The sequence below is a fragment of the Copadichromis virginalis genome, linkage group LG11 (assembly GCF_057382275.1).
Source record: "Copadichromis virginalis isolate Kocher_CV1m ecotype Utaka linkage group LG11, C_Virginalis_male_GT1.1, whole genome shotgun sequence".
NCBI lineage: Eukaryota > Metazoa > Chordata > Actinopteri > Cichliformes > Cichlidae > Copadichromis > Copadichromis virginalis.
Window position 1 is genome coordinate 25298781 of NC_140628.1, and position 15763 is coordinate 25314543.

General features: G+C 38.5%; 3 protein-coding genes across 3 annotated transcripts; 1 reads left to right on the forward strand and 2 right to left on the reverse strand.

The window, feature by feature from the left end:
* Window positions 1–1131: 1131 nt before the first annotated feature.
* On the reverse strand, window positions 1132–3754 carry LOC146698758 (uncharacterized). The gene is made up of 2 exons (XM_085471551.1): window positions 3536–3754; window positions 1132–2901 (listed from the first exon to the last, which is right to left on the reverse strand). Exon 2 carries the CDS (start codon window positions 2832–2834, stop codon window positions 2400–2402), a length of 435 nt encoding a protein of 144 aa, XP_085327677.1. The 5' UTR covers window positions 2835–2901; window positions 3536–3754; the 3' UTR covers window positions 1132–2399.
* Window positions 3755–6018: 2264 nt separating this feature from the next.
* rcvrn2 (recoverin 2) lies at window positions 6019–8908 on the forward strand. The gene is made up of 3 exons (XM_085471553.1): window positions 6019–6681; window positions 8320–8431; window positions 8820–8908. The coding sequence occupies exons 1-3, from the start codon at window positions 6301–6303 to the stop codon at window positions 8906–8908; spliced, it is 582 nt and encodes a 193-aa protein (XP_085327679.1). The 5' UTR covers window positions 6019–6300.
* Window positions 8909–9001: 93 nt separating this feature from the next.
* LOC146698760 (germ cell-specific gene 1-like protein) lies at window positions 9002–15534 on the reverse strand. The gene is made up of 6 exons (XM_085471552.1): window positions 14756–15534; window positions 11506–11688; window positions 11327–11374; window positions 11066–11218; window positions 10814–10925; window positions 9002–10713 (listed from the first exon to the last, which is right to left on the reverse strand). Exons 1-6 carry the CDS (start codon window positions 14949–14951, stop codon window positions 10341–10343), a joined length of 1065 nt encoding a protein of 354 aa, XP_085327678.1. The 5' UTR covers window positions 14952–15534; the 3' UTR covers window positions 9002–10340.
* Between the last annotated feature and the right edge of the window lie 229 nt (window positions 15535–15763).

Consider the following 15763-nt stretch of genomic DNA (forward strand, 5'->3'; position numbering starts at 1 on the left):
GCAAAAGCTAGAATTGTCTTAGGATAAAGTACAGTTAGTTTTCCTTCCACTAGATGGCGATATTCTAAAAAAAAAGACAAAAAAAGAATAATAATTCAAATACTTAATATTTAAGGAAAATGTGCTTAACCTGAATGTATATCAATCGGGTACAGTTAATTGGACTCGATTTTATTAAATGTAACTTTAAACATTGTTCTTGTGTAACAAAACTAAAGGGAAAATGAAGGTAAATCAGTTAAGTCAGTATTTTGGGCAGTATTGGTCCCTCAGTACATTTCATGTTCATTGTATGTGGTTAGAGCTTTGTTATGTTTGTTTGTTTTGCTGTTTTTGTTTTCTCACAACTTTTTTACATTTGCTTTTACAAGCATAAAAGAACATTACACTTCCTCAGTGTCAATGAAAATAAGCTACGGAAACAAAAACAAAGCCTTTCGGAGTTTTGTCCTTCCTTTTTTTATTTTTGTAAAGTATTATACTATACCTGGATGATCATGAATCCTATCTGCAGGATGTCCATCATGCAGCTACCTTCACTTTAAAATGCCTGCTCCATGAACCTTAACAGGTAAATGATATTTTACAAGGTAAATTCAGCAAAAAATTAACAATACATTTAAACTCTCACGTTAGACAGTCACAGAAACCTAATATCCGAAGTCCTGTCCCTCTTTTTGTCAGAAGATAGTCAGAGTGTTACTATACAAACATTTTTAATTGTGCTAGCCTCCTAGCTAGCTCTACAGGATTAAAATAATTAGTTGAATAATTCATCAAATTGCAAATTTTAGAGTTGACTAAAACAAAATGACTATGTGACTTTGTGTTCCATGAAATTCCCACGATATGGTCATTTTCTTTGACTAAATAAAATATTGATAAAAACAACCTGAATTGCATTGTTGGATATCAAGTATTTCATTGCTTTTGTTTATTTTTTAATGTTATTTGTGATATTAAATTAATTTTCTAAACTTTGTTTTGCACTTTATTAAGTTAGCTTAACTGTCCCTGTCTAGCTAACTTCTGTAGGTCTTACTGGTGATATAGTTTCTCTTTCACTTTTTTTTTCCTTTTCAGGTCAGTGAGCAGCAAAGACATATGGGCACATCACATGAGAAGCACAGGTCTGAAATATAACATTTATTTTGTACTTTATTTATTCTCGTTACAGTAGCCAAAACATTAAACATAACCTACAACAAAAAATTACAAATCAAGCAGGAAAGCTCAATAAAATCAAATATGATCTGACCAAAAATACAAAATGAAGGACCCCAGTGAACACAAATCTTAGAAAAATAATATACAATTTAAAATTATATTTAGTATTTTATTGTCACACACACTCCTGAGACTCCCAAAAAAGAATTAACAACTTTTTTTTCTGTGTATTAGTAACTCCAGTGCTTTTTATAGTCTACCTTACTTCTGTTGGTCTGCACTTTTATGAATCATGCTCACTGTGATTTGTAAATTTGTCTGGTTACTAGTAACTTTAACTAAACCCTCAAATGACATTTGTGGTGCTTAAAGTTAAAAAAAAAATCATAAAAGGCAAAATACTAAGGATAATGTAGCTCAGGATAATCCCCATATCTGATCCTAAAAGATACGTAGACAGGAAGGTCTCTGTTATCCCAGCAACATTGTGAAAGGCTTTGGGTTATCCTCACTAACCAGTGTTTCTATAAAGATGTCGTCCTGCTGAGTTTTTAATATCAAGTTTGGGTGCAAATACAAAACCTAAAAGGTATCTGCATGCATGGGACCCACTAGGTTAAAATGAGCAATGTCCTGTATTCTGTTGTAATAAAACCCTGTCTCTCTCTTCCTTTTTTTGATTCTCTCACATTTTACCCAGTCCAATTATTGCATTCTGTTTATGCTCTGTGCACACATTACAAGCTGCAGGAGTGAAAAAAAAAAACCATTACAAGGAAAATAATTAGTGGGATTAAACATTTATATTCCTAATTTTAATTAAGTGTAAGTAGCACAATGTGCATAATGTAGTCGAATAGTGTTACATTATTGGCTTATTATTATTAATGTGACATGAACCACTGCTCAAGACGAAACTCATTTTCACTGCTTTTTTTTTAGATTTACAAAGCAACAAGTCATAAGCATAAGCAATAACATATGTTGATCATTAAGAAGAACTTTGCCAGCCTACACGGCTCAATTAGAATACAAAACTACAATATTAGTGTGTAAAATTTTAATGACTGTAAGTTGAAATAAAATGCCTCAAAACTGAATAACTGCATTTCTACATTATTTAGATTAAAGATACCTAATAAGTAGTGGTACAGAGTTGGGTTGGAATGGTGATAATTTATTTCTAAAAGATCAGAGATCTTTTTTCCTTAATGTCTGTCATTAAACACTGTTTATACTGTGACTTTTTTTATTACCCTACCACTCTCTACAAGAACTTCTTTCCCATGCTGTCTCACTTCTTTTGTCATCTGTCTTTTTCTCTTGGTTAGGAGGTGAATTGTTGCCACACCCACCACCACCACAAAACTGAGGGCCAGTATCACAAGCCCCAGTCCCAGCAAATGAGAGGTTCCCCCTTTATAGAAGTTCAGCTGGTCCCACAGCCCCACAGCCAGGCAGCTGAAGCCGATGAGAGTTCCCCAAAATCCAAAAGCTAGCATGCAGGATCCACAAGACAGTTCAACGCCTCCAGTAACCACAGTGACGCCCGCCACTGACACAACTCCTCCTGGTAAGGTCACGGTTTCCGATTTAGACCCGTATCTCACAGTAGAGGTGACATCTGATAAAGTTGAAGGATCAAGGGTTTCCATTTTGGACGCCATGGTCTGTTTTTATTGCTTGGTAGATGGCCAAGAGGGCTTTTTACATGTAGCTTCTTCTCTCTTCTTTCTACGATATCACACATAGTCTTGATTAGAAAACCCCCCACTTTGCTTTCATGTCTGGTATCAGTTATGCAGCTTCAAGTTTAAAATAAATCATCCCAAGCTGTCGGTATAAACTTTGTATAATTATATACTGTGTCAAATTCCCATCAGTGTGTTTGAGCTTTCCTTGAAATAACTGAACCTGTTTAGGCAGGCAACCAGAAGAAAACGTCCAAAGCTTATAGGATCTGTATTTTATAATGATAGCCATACATATTATACACATTTCATGAAAAAGCCTTAACTGATGACCGATGTGTATTTTGTGGCTGTAAAGTATAATATGCATCGATCAATTCACTGCAGGCTCAGTGAATTAAATGTAAACTAGCTCAGTACACACTTTTTTAAAGATTGGACATTGTTTTAATCTGATAATCGAAACAACCTTTCACACACGCGTTTGTCACGTCAGGTTTTCTACCAGTATTTGTAACTGTAACTCTTTACTTTTTTAATTGAGTGGACCTGAATATTAGGATATAAAAGCTTTTTATTCTAGAAAGCCAAATGAATTGTTAATATTTGTAATTTTAGACAGCCAAAAAAGTCCATTTTTTTCTCTTTTTTTACATTTTAAGTGTAACATTTCTTACCTCAGTCTTGATCCAGGAGCTTAGACGTCAGAGGAAACTTTATAAAAGTGAAGGTCCTTAAATAAAGTCTTAAAGTAAGTATCTTTTAAATATGAAACTCTCTATGATTAGACACTAAAGGCACTCCTGACTTCTCTCTGGACAGTGGGTGTAGAAATGGGTGCCAGCGGCAAAGTGCTTTTCTGAAATACATCACCTACTCGAGGCCTTGCAAAATTGTGGACGCAATCATCAAGACTTCCGTCACAGCATGTTTGTTCCCCTCTTTCCTTGTGTTTAGTAGGAAGCTGTCGTCTGTCATTACGCGTCATTATGAGCCATTACCAGATATTTATCTGGAAACAACTCCCTTCCTCCTTTCCTCTTGCTTTCAGTCTTAAGATTTGAGTTGCGTCCCACCAAGGCACTGTTTGGACTAAGATTTTTTTTTTTTTTCTTTAAACGTTTTCCTGTTTGGCATTCCTATTTCTCGAATTATTTTCTCAGTGCTCTTACATCTCAAACTTTATACTCGTACTCAACTTTGAAATGTTATTGGGGAATTTCAATCCTGAGCCTGTCTATATTAAAACAGAACTATAGGTCAACACAAATTCAAGTTATAAACGATTAACTTCAAGACAACCTTGTTTCAGAGATCTGTTACCAAATGTAGATAGTAATTAATAAGGCTGATCCTTCATTGACACATTAAGTGTTGCAGATTTATAGAATACGTCAGTACTGACGTTTCACAGGTCAGTGCTGTAACACATGCGACACTTGATACAGCCCATTAATACCATATAATGCTGCCAAGTAGGAGGTTGTCACTGACCTAATTGTGGATATTTATAGTCATGTTATTTTCTGATACAAATAAACCTTCGAGTTTTCATTGTTTATGTTACTGTATGTGCATGTGTTCCTGCCTGTGAAAGAAATACAGATTTAATGTTGCAAAGCAATGTTAAAACTTCTTTATTAAGTTCTGACAGAATCCTAATTAATCTAAGATGCCAAACGCCCATGTTACCGATATTTTTACGCACTCTCTCCCCCAAGTGGAAAAACATCTCAAGAGTAGCTACAAATCCTTGCTCGTTCTGGCTCTAGCAATTAGCCCAAACAAGAGTAGAGATCACATGTCAGGGATTGTTCTGTAGAGAAGGGGTAATTCAGTTGACCGTCACCCTTATAGGATGAAGACGGGGGTAATTGGCTATTCTCTGGCTTGTGTAGGAGAGGGCGGGGCTTGACTAATCCAGTTAGCAAATTATAGTTTAAACCTAAAAAATGAATTATTGATTATCATACAGGGAAATACATGTCCTAAATACGATAAGTGCATGCTGCTTTCATCTCTGGTGTTTATGTGTGTTTCTTATACGTGTGCATAACTCATGAAGTCTCCTTTACACATGCTATGTTGGTCTGAAACAACACCTAAGACAATCAAGATAATACTTTCGCTCTAATTAAAGTAGACACAAAGTAAACAGACTAATGACGTAAATGTGGCAGCCAAAGTGTCATGAAGTGAGTTTGTTATACTGATAATACCTGATAGCCTCCAATGAGAACATAGCTGTTGGCAATGAATATGGAAACGACAAGAAAAAGTAAATTGGAGCTGAGTTACAAGAGACTAGACAGAAAAGAGTTTCTATCAGAAAAAAATTCAAGTGAAGTCATCAGTGTGTGTTTTGTTAGTGTGCAGTTCAGTAAGCCTTTAAAACATGAAAGTACCTTATGGCGGAGAAAAGAGAATGTAAGTCATGTCCGCAACTATTAATGTTGAGATTAAAGAAATTCATACAGTCAAAAAAACATGTAAAAAAACAAAACAAAGTTTAGCTAGGTAATATAAACCTAAACTAGTGACTCAAAGGAAAGCAGTACTGTAGGACAGGAAGGAGGACGTGCACAGAGGATATTAAGGGCGCAGGTGGGATTGGACGTAGACGTGGGTTGCTGGGGGAGTTAAAATTGCCTGGACAGATGGTGGAGTGGCTTTCAGTGCTCAATCAAACCTATTGAAGGTCATAACTAAAACAGCAGACAGAATTTTCTGAAACCCACCTGAAGCTTTGTTCACAGTTTGCTAGAAAGCACCTACTCACTTTTTGGTGAGTTTACCGAAGTAACGTTTGGCTCCCAGAGTGAACTGTAACTTACAGTTGGATGCACTAAAGTTCTGTTTATCGGTTCATATTCAGCAATTTAGTACTAGTAAATTAGTGAGTACAAGACTAACAGGGACAAATTGATTGCCAGAGTTCATAAGTAATTTAGCAGGGGTATAAACGTACACTAGAGCTTTCCGGAATTTTCAAACAGACAATAGATAAAATTAGGATCTGGGGTTGCAATTTGGTCAAATGCTCATCCACCTTAAATCCCGCATTAACAGACTTAACCTAGTCAACTCGTGTAGGATGTGCTTTCCCCGCCCGCCTATATCTTTCACTGTCTTACTGTCGAGAGAGACACTCGGTTCCTCAGCCATCATCTGCTCACACAACACACTGGTAAGGTTTCTGCACATTTTGCACATTTTAACAAGCAAGTTGTTATTAATTTAAAGTTAAGTGAATTATATCACAATTCAAAATTATATTTCAGATTTCTGCTTGGTTTTTGACATCGAGAGAAGACATCAAGCCAGTAAGCAATAATAGTTTGGAAAAAGAAGAGTCATTTGACACCAGAGAAGAAAGCCTATCAAGTGGCATATCCCAGCCAAGCAGTTTAACACATTGCAAAGATATTAAAAAGAAACTACAATGGGAAATGCAACCAGTAGCGCGATATCAAAGGAGATCCTGGAGGACCTGAAGCTCACCACAAAATTTACTGAGCAAGAAATCTCCCAGTGGTACGAGAACTTTCAGAAGCAGTGTCCATCAGGACGCATCTCACCAGGGGAGTTTGAGGAAATCTATGAGCGCTTCTTCCCTGACAGTGATCCTAAGAGCTACGCAAGGCATGTGTTTCGCTCCTTTGACACCAACGATGACGGCACCTTAGACTTCAAGGAGTACATCATTGCACTACATATGACCTCCACTGGGAGGACAACCCGAAAACTGGAGTGGGCCTTCTCCCTGTTTGATGTAGACAAGAACGGATACATCACCAAGGCAGAAGTGAAAGAAATATGCCAGGTGAGCGTGGTTCAGTTTATAAAAGCGACATTGATGAATGGATGAGTGGCTTTAATGGTTCTAGTGTGACAGCAAGCAGTTAATGTTAACTCATATCCCGTCAGAAAGAGATTCATTTTAAACATTGATCTTTTTTTCTTATTCTGGTTTTTATTAATCCCCAAGCCCCCAAAAACCTAAAGTGTTATTTTTCTTTCACTATAACAACTTTGTAAATCAGAAGTTCAAGCTATTCTCTCAGCCGTGGTTTCAGTGAGGAGGGAACGGAGATGTCCGATTAAATTTATTGGATTAACTGACATAAGGCAACATAACGCAAAACCTTACATTAATGCCTGTTATTGAATCTAATGTTTTTGCTTTTTTTCTATGTTTAACTGGTTTAACTCTGTAACATTAGGTCAACTAGCATTATTAATGGATTATTTTGTTAGGTTATCTCCTTATTTTGTCCACGTTCTGCAAAATCCATTAAAGCTGTGTTGCTGTTAACTAAGAATTTACTATTCTTCTCATGGTATGTAGGTCTCAGTCTTAATTGGCAGCCCTATTAGCCAGTCTATTTGAGCCTAAAACTCCTGATAATCTTGGCGATTACAGGTTTAGCCTGCAGACAATATAGGGAGCCCTACTCCTGAGCAGAGCTACTCTTAAGTTCCACTCCTAAACAAGAGTATACTCATCATCTCGATTCTAATCCACGGCTGTTTTACTTGTGAGACTGCCACTGTGGACTGAAGACTGTACTATAATAAATGTTATGAAACTTATGGAGGTTTTACACTTTTCTATATTCTCTCTTCAGACAAATGATATGGAATTGTAAGCGGTTTAGACAGATGAGCCAAGAATCCAGCTGGCATTGTAATGGGATTGAATTCCTGGCCAACTGGCTTGAGTCCATAAGCACCATGTTTACAGCACACTGCATAAAATAGCTGCATTTTAAAGCCCCGATAGCAGTTCAAAAACTTACTATAAGATGAGATTCTTTCCGGTCTGTAAAACACTGAGGTAGAGGTCGACAAATACAAATTTACTGTGTGGTAAAAGGATACACCGCCTCCATTTTCCAGAAAGTATTCTTATGTAATGTATAAATAATATGTTAAATTAGAAAACATAAGTGAAAAAGGTGGAAATGCCTCAAAACCAGCCCGCAAGTACACTGTTCTGACATGTTAGACAAATCCTTAAAGACTGCAAGTGTGATTTATTTTAAGGAAACCAGCTGCTTAATTTTATTTTTATGACTTCACAACCTTGATGTCTGTCAGCGTAGATCACAGTCTGAAGTCTAAACTGTACTGACCATAACATCAGAGCAGGGGCGAGATTGAGGGATAGTCCAGGGAAAAGAGATGACATCTTGGTGTTTGGCCTGTGGCCTGAGTCTTGGCACTAATCCATGTTAATCTAGGTGTCTTAAATGTGGGAGATGAGTGCTCCCTCTCTAAGTGGGACACAAACTTAAAGGCACAAGACATTAATAAATTAACTGAAGAAGGCTGTTAGCATCCTCAGTTTTACTAGTGCTTACATATTCTTTGGTCAGTATCCATCTGCTTTATGTACTGTGCTGGTGATGAGAAAAATCATGCAGCATTACTTTCCATCTTATACCCAACCCCCTCTCAGGCCTTGTTTAAGCTGATCCCCAAAGAGGACCTCAGCAAACTACCAGATGATGAGAACACACCCGAGAAGAGAGCCACCAAGCTGTGGGGCTGCTTTGAAAAGAAAGACAATGGTAGGACGTGTAGTGGTAGTGCTTCTGCTCAGAGGGAGATAATATCAATGGAAGCCTCTGCTACCTTTCTTTAGCTGATGTTCCAGCATCCTGTGGGGGAGATTACATTTTACAATCAGCTGTTTGGCTTAACAGTAATACAAGGATTAATCCACCTGGGGGCAAGTCTCCACTTACAGGATCACTTGTGTCACGCAAGCTTTATTACAAATCATTGGCCCAAAAACATCTTAAGTTATACATCACATGCTACTGTGTACCAAGCACACGAGATAAGAACATGTTGTTTAGATAACAATAATCCATCCTCGTGTTATCTCACTTTCCTGGCTTGTTTTGTACTTATACGTTTCTCGTCTTAACTCCTTATTTTTTCCTCCCTTCACAGATCGACTGGCTGAAGGAGAGTTCATTACAGGAGTGATCGAAAATGAGAACGCAATGCGTCTGATCCATTACGAACCAATAAAACATTAAATCCCTTCTCATTCCTACGTTTCTCCTCTTGGACCCCTTTTCAGTTTTTATTAAACTATTTTTCTTTTTTTAAAAACCCACTTTTCCCTCTTCTTTCTCTCTCCGTATCAGATGTTTTCTCCGTCCTCTTCCTTAAATTCTCGGCCCCTCTGTAAATAAGCATTCCTACAGTTTCTGTACATTTGTGTGTTACACATACTTATACACATTAAGTATCATACTTAATTATTAGCTTGTTATGCTTTTCTTGTTTTTTAGAAATTTGAAATGTCCTCCAGTATTGTAATTTACTCACTTGTACAAAAAAATTAAAGATTTTATCATTCATCTGGGCTTTGGAAATCTATTTATCTTATCTCTCCTGGAAAACAATTAAATCTCCTTTGACCTAGAAACATACTGCATATTAAAATGCTGGTAGTTGATAAAATTTTCACTTTAGGTTTTACTTTTTCAGTTGTATTAATCCCTGACAGTAAATCCAGGATTACCTCAAATGTATAACCTACAAAAATTAAAGGTAAATTTAACTACTTGTTTTTGACTTTTGTAAAAAAAACAAAACAAAAAAACCTCAGTACTTATACAATTTTATCTCAAACATAGTATATGACAGGAGCTAAATGCAGTTTTTTAGAGCGTTGTTTTCCTGAAACTGGTGTCTCGGTGTTGCAGATATTAGTGTGTGCAGGCAATTCTTTCCAACTTTCATCCTGACCCCCCCACATGCTGCTCCCCTCTTGCTTCACTCTCCTCCCTCTATTCCTCCTCCCTTCCATCCAACTCGGGATTACTGGTTTACACATAATCTTCTGTTCAACATCAGAGAGCAGACTTTTCAAAATCTCTGTAATCTTTCCATCTCTATGGGTTTGTCTGTGCATCTCCAGAGAGGCTGTGCTTGTGGTAGCTTCTGCTATACATGAATTGCATTAAAAAATTTTGTCTCTCAAAAGTTTCTGACCAAAGAAGTTTAAAAAAGGAAACATGTTTATGAGCAGCATGTTTCTCTATAGAACGTGCTGTTCTTTCAGGAATACACGCATCGTCCTCTGAAACGAACTGATCGCTAAGATGATGCTTTTCAAGTTAATATATAAACAATAGAATAGAGGAAGCATTTCTTTCCATTTGCAAACAAAGTCATACATTTCTTTCCTACTATGAGGCACTGAGAAATACCCAGAAAAATGCAGGCTTGCATGTGAACGAGATACATACACAGATACATACGTTGTAGGCTTAGCGTTTTGATATGTGTGGATTTCTTTGGACCTTGAGCCCAATCAGTACATCCCATGTTCACAGAGAGTCAAAGTGGACGACGAGAAAGAAAGGATGTGTCTGCTTACATTGACCTTCTCCACCTTAGTTAAAGTGTCTTTCCTTTTCAGATTTTCAGCCCTTTCAGTTGATACGTGTTACTGATTCGCTAACAAGGTGAATCAACTCGGTCCATGGCTTCCCCCATCTCATCCATCTCTCTCTCACAGTCCTCACACCCCTCAGGGCCACAGCCTCCTACTAAAACCAAAGTTGGTACATCCCCATTTCCCACTCCGACTACGCTGCCATTTGGAGCCCACGCCACATCAATCATCCCATCTGGACATTGCAATAGGCCACTGACAGAGTAGAGCCCTCCCCCTGGGACCACCTCGTCATAGGATGGAGCGTGAGTGGTGGCTCTGGCTTCCTCTAAACGTAGTCTCTGTCTGCGGCGAAGCTCGATGATGGTCTTTGTGTATGAGTTGAGCGTGACGACAGCAGCTCCCATGCAGCAGCTGAAGGACACCCAGGCGAGACTAGGAGCAGGGAATTTAACATAGTTAGGAGATGAGAAATATCAAGCTTGTAGTGAAACATTAAGTCCCGACGAAAGCTTAAATCATATCTGGCACCTACGCAAATGACCAGCCGTAGTCCCAGGATTGAGGCCTCCAGTCCTTGGGGCCCACAATTACTGTCATCTGAAACACTGTGGTGAACATCATATGTGCCACCATCCCAAGAAGACCTACACAGGAGGTGAAACAGACAAACTTAATCCAACATAAACCGGAAAGATCAGAGGAACATGCAATAAAATAGATATATCTGAATATGCACACGCGGGTTACAAAATAATGTAAAAGTGAGCATTAGACTGAGTCTGACCTGATAACACAGTGCAGATAGCTGCATAGGCATTGATTTTTAGTGAGTGCATCTCTTTATGGGAACACAAGACTTCCAGCCACATGAGTAAGAACCCCATTCCCAGCAGACCGATGTATGTAAACTCAGAAACAACTGACAGCCAGAGCACACCTGCAACATGTCAACAACAGTGTGAGCACACTGTCACAAGCTAACTTTTAATCAAATGGCAACATGGCAATATTAAGGCAGGAGACTGTTAAGCAGTTCACATCTCACCTTGAGTTTCTCCTGGAGTTAAGTCTATAAAGCTGCGACACTTCTCCCCTGCCAACAAAACGTCATGATTTAAGGATAAAGTTTTGTAGTTGAAAGTGAAAAACATCAGCTTTGATTAACAATCCAAGTTGAAACCAAACGGCAACCAAAAAAATGAACTGCCCAGGTGTGCCTCTTACCATCACTGTGTTTTTCACAGCTTTCCCAGAAGCCCGTGTGGAAGTATCTAAAAGCAAACTTGTCTTCGCCCGTCTCCCATATGTAGTGGACAGCGTTGGCCAGCTGCCTTTGTCTGATCTTAGCCAGCTCCTCTCTCCTGGCTGGAGATAGCGTGCGGTTGTATGGGTTCTGAGTGGGACTCTCTGAGAGGGTGACAGTGGAAAAAAGCAAATTTAAGGTTCGGTTCTGCACCTGCTCATTCTTAATGTGGTCAGAGTATAATCCAGCCTTCACTAGGGGTACGTTCTGTCTCCATGTAGTTTCTCACCATATGATGCAAACATTTAACAAATTCAGGAAATGTTGTTGGTGAGGCGTGAGTATTAACAGCGGATCCACTGACTGTCAAACACACAATGCAAGAAAAGGCAGTGAGAACATATAAATGACGAGGGAGTTAGACAGCAGAATAGCGGGTATCAAATTGAGGGGTAAGCATGTAAAAGTATGTGTCGTTAAAAAGAGAATGGTTAGGGGTAAACACAAAAGTCCTGCAAGTCTGCTAATTATACCAGTGCCTCAAAATCAGCAAGCCTCTGTGTACATGCAGTCTTGTCAGTGTTCACTATGATGTGCCAAACACGTCCTGAGGTTTAGAAGCATAAGGGAGAGTTAAATGGACGCACTGTACATAGTAAAAATGAAATATTTCTGTGTGAGTTCACAAAGCACGTGTAGTGTCAAAGATGATTGTTATATGCAATAAGAGCTGTCAACAACGAAACCTTTAGAAATAACCTCACACCCCACAGATTAATACTAAGCCATAACTGAGTACACTGTGGAACAAAGGTATTGGGGGGAAAGGAGATTAAAAGCAAGGACAATTGCTTTCTAACAGTTCAGTGTCAGAAAGCCTCATCCACTTTATTGTGTAAGCCGATCCAGCACCGCAAACAATCTCAGTGTGCCTGAGGAGCAGATTTGAATTCTCTAGATACTGTTTAACTTAGGATAGAAGCATAGCCTCAAAAAGCACCTAGGCATGAAGGTTCAATCTTAAACTTTAAAAACGTGGTTTCACATAACAGTGTTACCTAAGACTCCACCTGTTGAGCTTTTTTCCTTTCAGCAGAGCTTTCTTTTCAGCAAACTTCCCCCAGATGGAGTTTACTTCAGATGAAGCAGATGGAGTTTGCTTCAAGCAGAGCTGCCTCCATCTGCTTTACATGAAGTGTTCCTGAACACTGAGAACCAGAGAGAAGCTCCAGAAAAAATTAAAATTTTTTTGACAAATCTGTCTAATCAAATCAAATCTTATCTATTGTCTATAAATGATAGAAATCCCTAATTAAATCCTATTTTATTGTATTGCGTTGGCGATTATACAACCTACTGCAATAAAACGCAATGAAAGACAGCATGTTTGCTTTTGAAGGTGTATCATAAGGCTGTGGCTATGATTGGCTGTACCTTTCTACTTACAGTTAAGACTTTCAAATCATCCCAGGCTCTTCAAGTGGCTAAATGCCAAGATAATATCACAACTGTTTACACAAGAATGAATCCAAGAATTTTTGCTGTTACAAGCAAATTGTGACATGTCTGTGAACGTGATGCAGCAGACTCTGGATTAGTCACCAGTGTATTTTCCCAACTTCTGTGCAGCACAGAAGTCGACTCCGATTTGATTGTTTGCTTTTTCTTTTAGTCCAAGTCAAAACCTGATGTTCTTAAATACTCCTAAACACTACTATGAAGCATAAGCCTTTCCACATGGTTCCACATTTCATGGAATGTCTAAAGGTCAAAGGACGATGCACTTTGACACTGAATTTCTGCTGACGCCCTAAAGATTTAGTGATGCTATTTCAAAACTATACTATAAAATATGATGACTCACAGATCATAAAAGCATAAGTCTTAATAAACAGGTACACGATAAAAGGTTAAAGGTTACCAAAAAGCAATGCGATGAAAAAAATATTTGTCCCGTACTGATTTCTTTTTTCTTTTCTTTTTTTTTTTGCATTTTGGTCACACTTACATGTTTCATCGAACAAATAATAACATTAGACTAAGATAACCTGAGCAAATAAAAATGGATACAGTTTTTAATTGATGATTTAATTTATTAAAGGGAAAAAGCTATCCAAACCTACCTGCCCTTATGTGGAAAAAGTAATTGTGCCCTAAATCAAATAACTAGTTGTGTAACCCTTGGCAACGAAAACTGCAATCATCATTTGCCACGATTGAATTTTGAACTTTGACTAGGCCACTTCAAAACTTTTATTTTGTTTTGGGGTTTTTGGAGCCATTACTGATATGTTTTATTGTCCTGCTGCATAAGCAAAAATTCAAACTGATGGCCGGACATTCTCCTTTAGGACTTTCTAATAAAGAGCAGAATTTATTGTCCCATCAGTTACACCAAACCGTCCAGGTCCTGAAGCAGCAAAGCAATCCCAGACCATCACACTACCACCACCACGTCTGACTGTTGGTGTGATGTTCTATTTATGAAATGCTGTGTTAGTTTTACTCCACATGTAACAGGATTCAAACCTTCAAAAAAGTCCCAGCATTGTCTCATTAGTTCACATCAGCTCATTAGTTCTCGGGGCTCATCTAAAGTTTTTCTTTGCCGAATGAGAGATGAGTGTTTTTTTGGTCAGCAGGAGGTTTTCTCCGTGGAACTTGGAACTAACACTGACCTTAACTGAGAGACGTGAGGCCTGCAGTTCTTTAGATGTCGTTCTAGGTTCTTTTGTGACCTCTACAATGAGTCGCTGATGTGCTCTTGGAGTAATTTTAGTAAGCTGGCCACTCCTGGGAAGCTTCACCACTGTTCCAAGTGTTCTCCATTTGTGGATAATGATCTCACTGTAGTTCACTGGCACTCCAAAGCCTTAGAAATTGCTTTGTAACCCTTTCTAGACTGATAGATGTCAATGTGTTGGCTTTTGAGATCTTTTAGCCTTCTTCACTTTATTGACAGGAGCTATTTAAATGATCTCTTGATTCAGGTTTTGATAGCTTTTAACAAGTGAAATTAGCATCTGAAAACGGCATTGTGTTTACTCTGGTTATCTTTGTATAATATATTAAAGTTTGTCTGATCTGAGATATTTAAGTTTAACAAATATCCAAACAACTAAGAAATCGGGAAGGGAGTAAACTCCTTTTGACGATGACACTGTAAGTGTATGTACAATACATTAACAGTAAATAAATACAGAACTCCTTTGGATATGTTGAGTTTCCTACCTGTGGTGTAAGGCTCACTGTTGTTTTGACCACAGTTCTTCATTTTGACAGGCGACAGGCAGAGGGGCTTGACCACCTTGTGAGTGCCCTCACACCAGTAGGAGGTGCAGAGAGCCAGGATAGAGAGGGCCAGAGCCAAAGAGGTCAAGGTGAGGGAGAGCAGGGAGCGAGAGCGACGGGACATGCGTTCCAGCATGGCCACGCGGGAGAAGATGGAGGTACGGGTGGGGTCAGATATAGAGAGAGGAAGGTCAAAGTAAGACAAACAGGGGACAGAACGGGACAAGGCACACGCGAATAGCAGGACAGAAGGTATGAAAACAGCCACAGATGGAGCTGAGAGGGTGGGACAGATGCTTTGTGGGGGTTTTAAGAGGTTATGGGCGGCCAGGTTTAAAAAGAAAACAAATAAAAACGTGATGTAACAGTAAAGAAAGAAGATAAGAAAACAGATGGGGAACGATATTGTAAAGTCAGTGGGATTAATAGAAAGGAAGATAAAGAAAGAGAGAGAGCAGGGAGCACGACAAGATGCTCTGATTTTGATACACGTGGGAAAGAGGGACAGAAGGAACAAAAAAATGAACAAGAGGAGATTTAGGTGGATGATTTGGGCACAGTGGGAGAGAACCGAGGGATTCCAGGATATTACTCTTTGTTGCCCTGACTTCTTCAGTATGAGGAGCGATTGATTCCTGCGGGAACAGATACAGACATGCGTCCTCTGAAATCAACACTCGAAGCCCTTTTTTCCTGTATTAGATCAATTCAACTGTATCAAAAAAGCATCTACAAATACTAGAATTTATTAATAAAACTTGTATGTCTAAAGAGGACATCAAAATAGATTCCTGAACTTATTATTTTGCAAAAAAAGTTAAATGAAATTGAGAGCAAGTGAGCATAAAAAAGAAAACAGAGGGTAAAAGGAAATTGCCCATATAATGAAATCTAGCTTTACACTGTCAATCACTGCCTGAAGTCACATAAGTCCTCCAGCTGTTTAAA

Coding starts and splice junctions, on each gene's coding strand:
- LOC146698758 (XM_085471551.1), bottom strand. CDS start 2,834: ATGGCGTCCAAAATGGAAACCCTTGATCCTTCAACTTTATCAGATGTC.
- rcvrn2 (XM_085471553.1), top strand. CDS start 6,301: ATGGGAAATGCAACCAGTAGCGCGATATCAAAGGAGATCCTGGAGGAC. Junction 6,682..8,319: donor AAGTGAAAGAAATATGCCAG/GTGAGCGTGGTT, acceptor ACCCCCTCTCAG/GCCTTGTTTAAGCTGATCCC. Junction 8,432..8,819: donor CTTTGAAAAGAAAGACAATG/GTAGGACGTGTA, acceptor CTCCCTTCACAG/ATCGACTGGCTGAAGGAGAG.
- LOC146698760 (XM_085471552.1), bottom strand. CDS start 14,951: ATGCTGGAACGCATGTCCCGTCGCTCTCGCTCCCTGCTCTCCCTCACC. Junction 11,689..14,755: donor CAGTGAGCCTTACACCACAG/GTAGGAAACTCA, acceptor TCACCCTCTCAG/AGAGTCCCACTCAGAACCCA. Junction 11,375..11,505: donor CTGTGAAAAACACAGTGATG/GTAAGAGGCACA, acceptor TTTTGTTGGCAG/GGGAGAAGTGTCGCAGCTTT.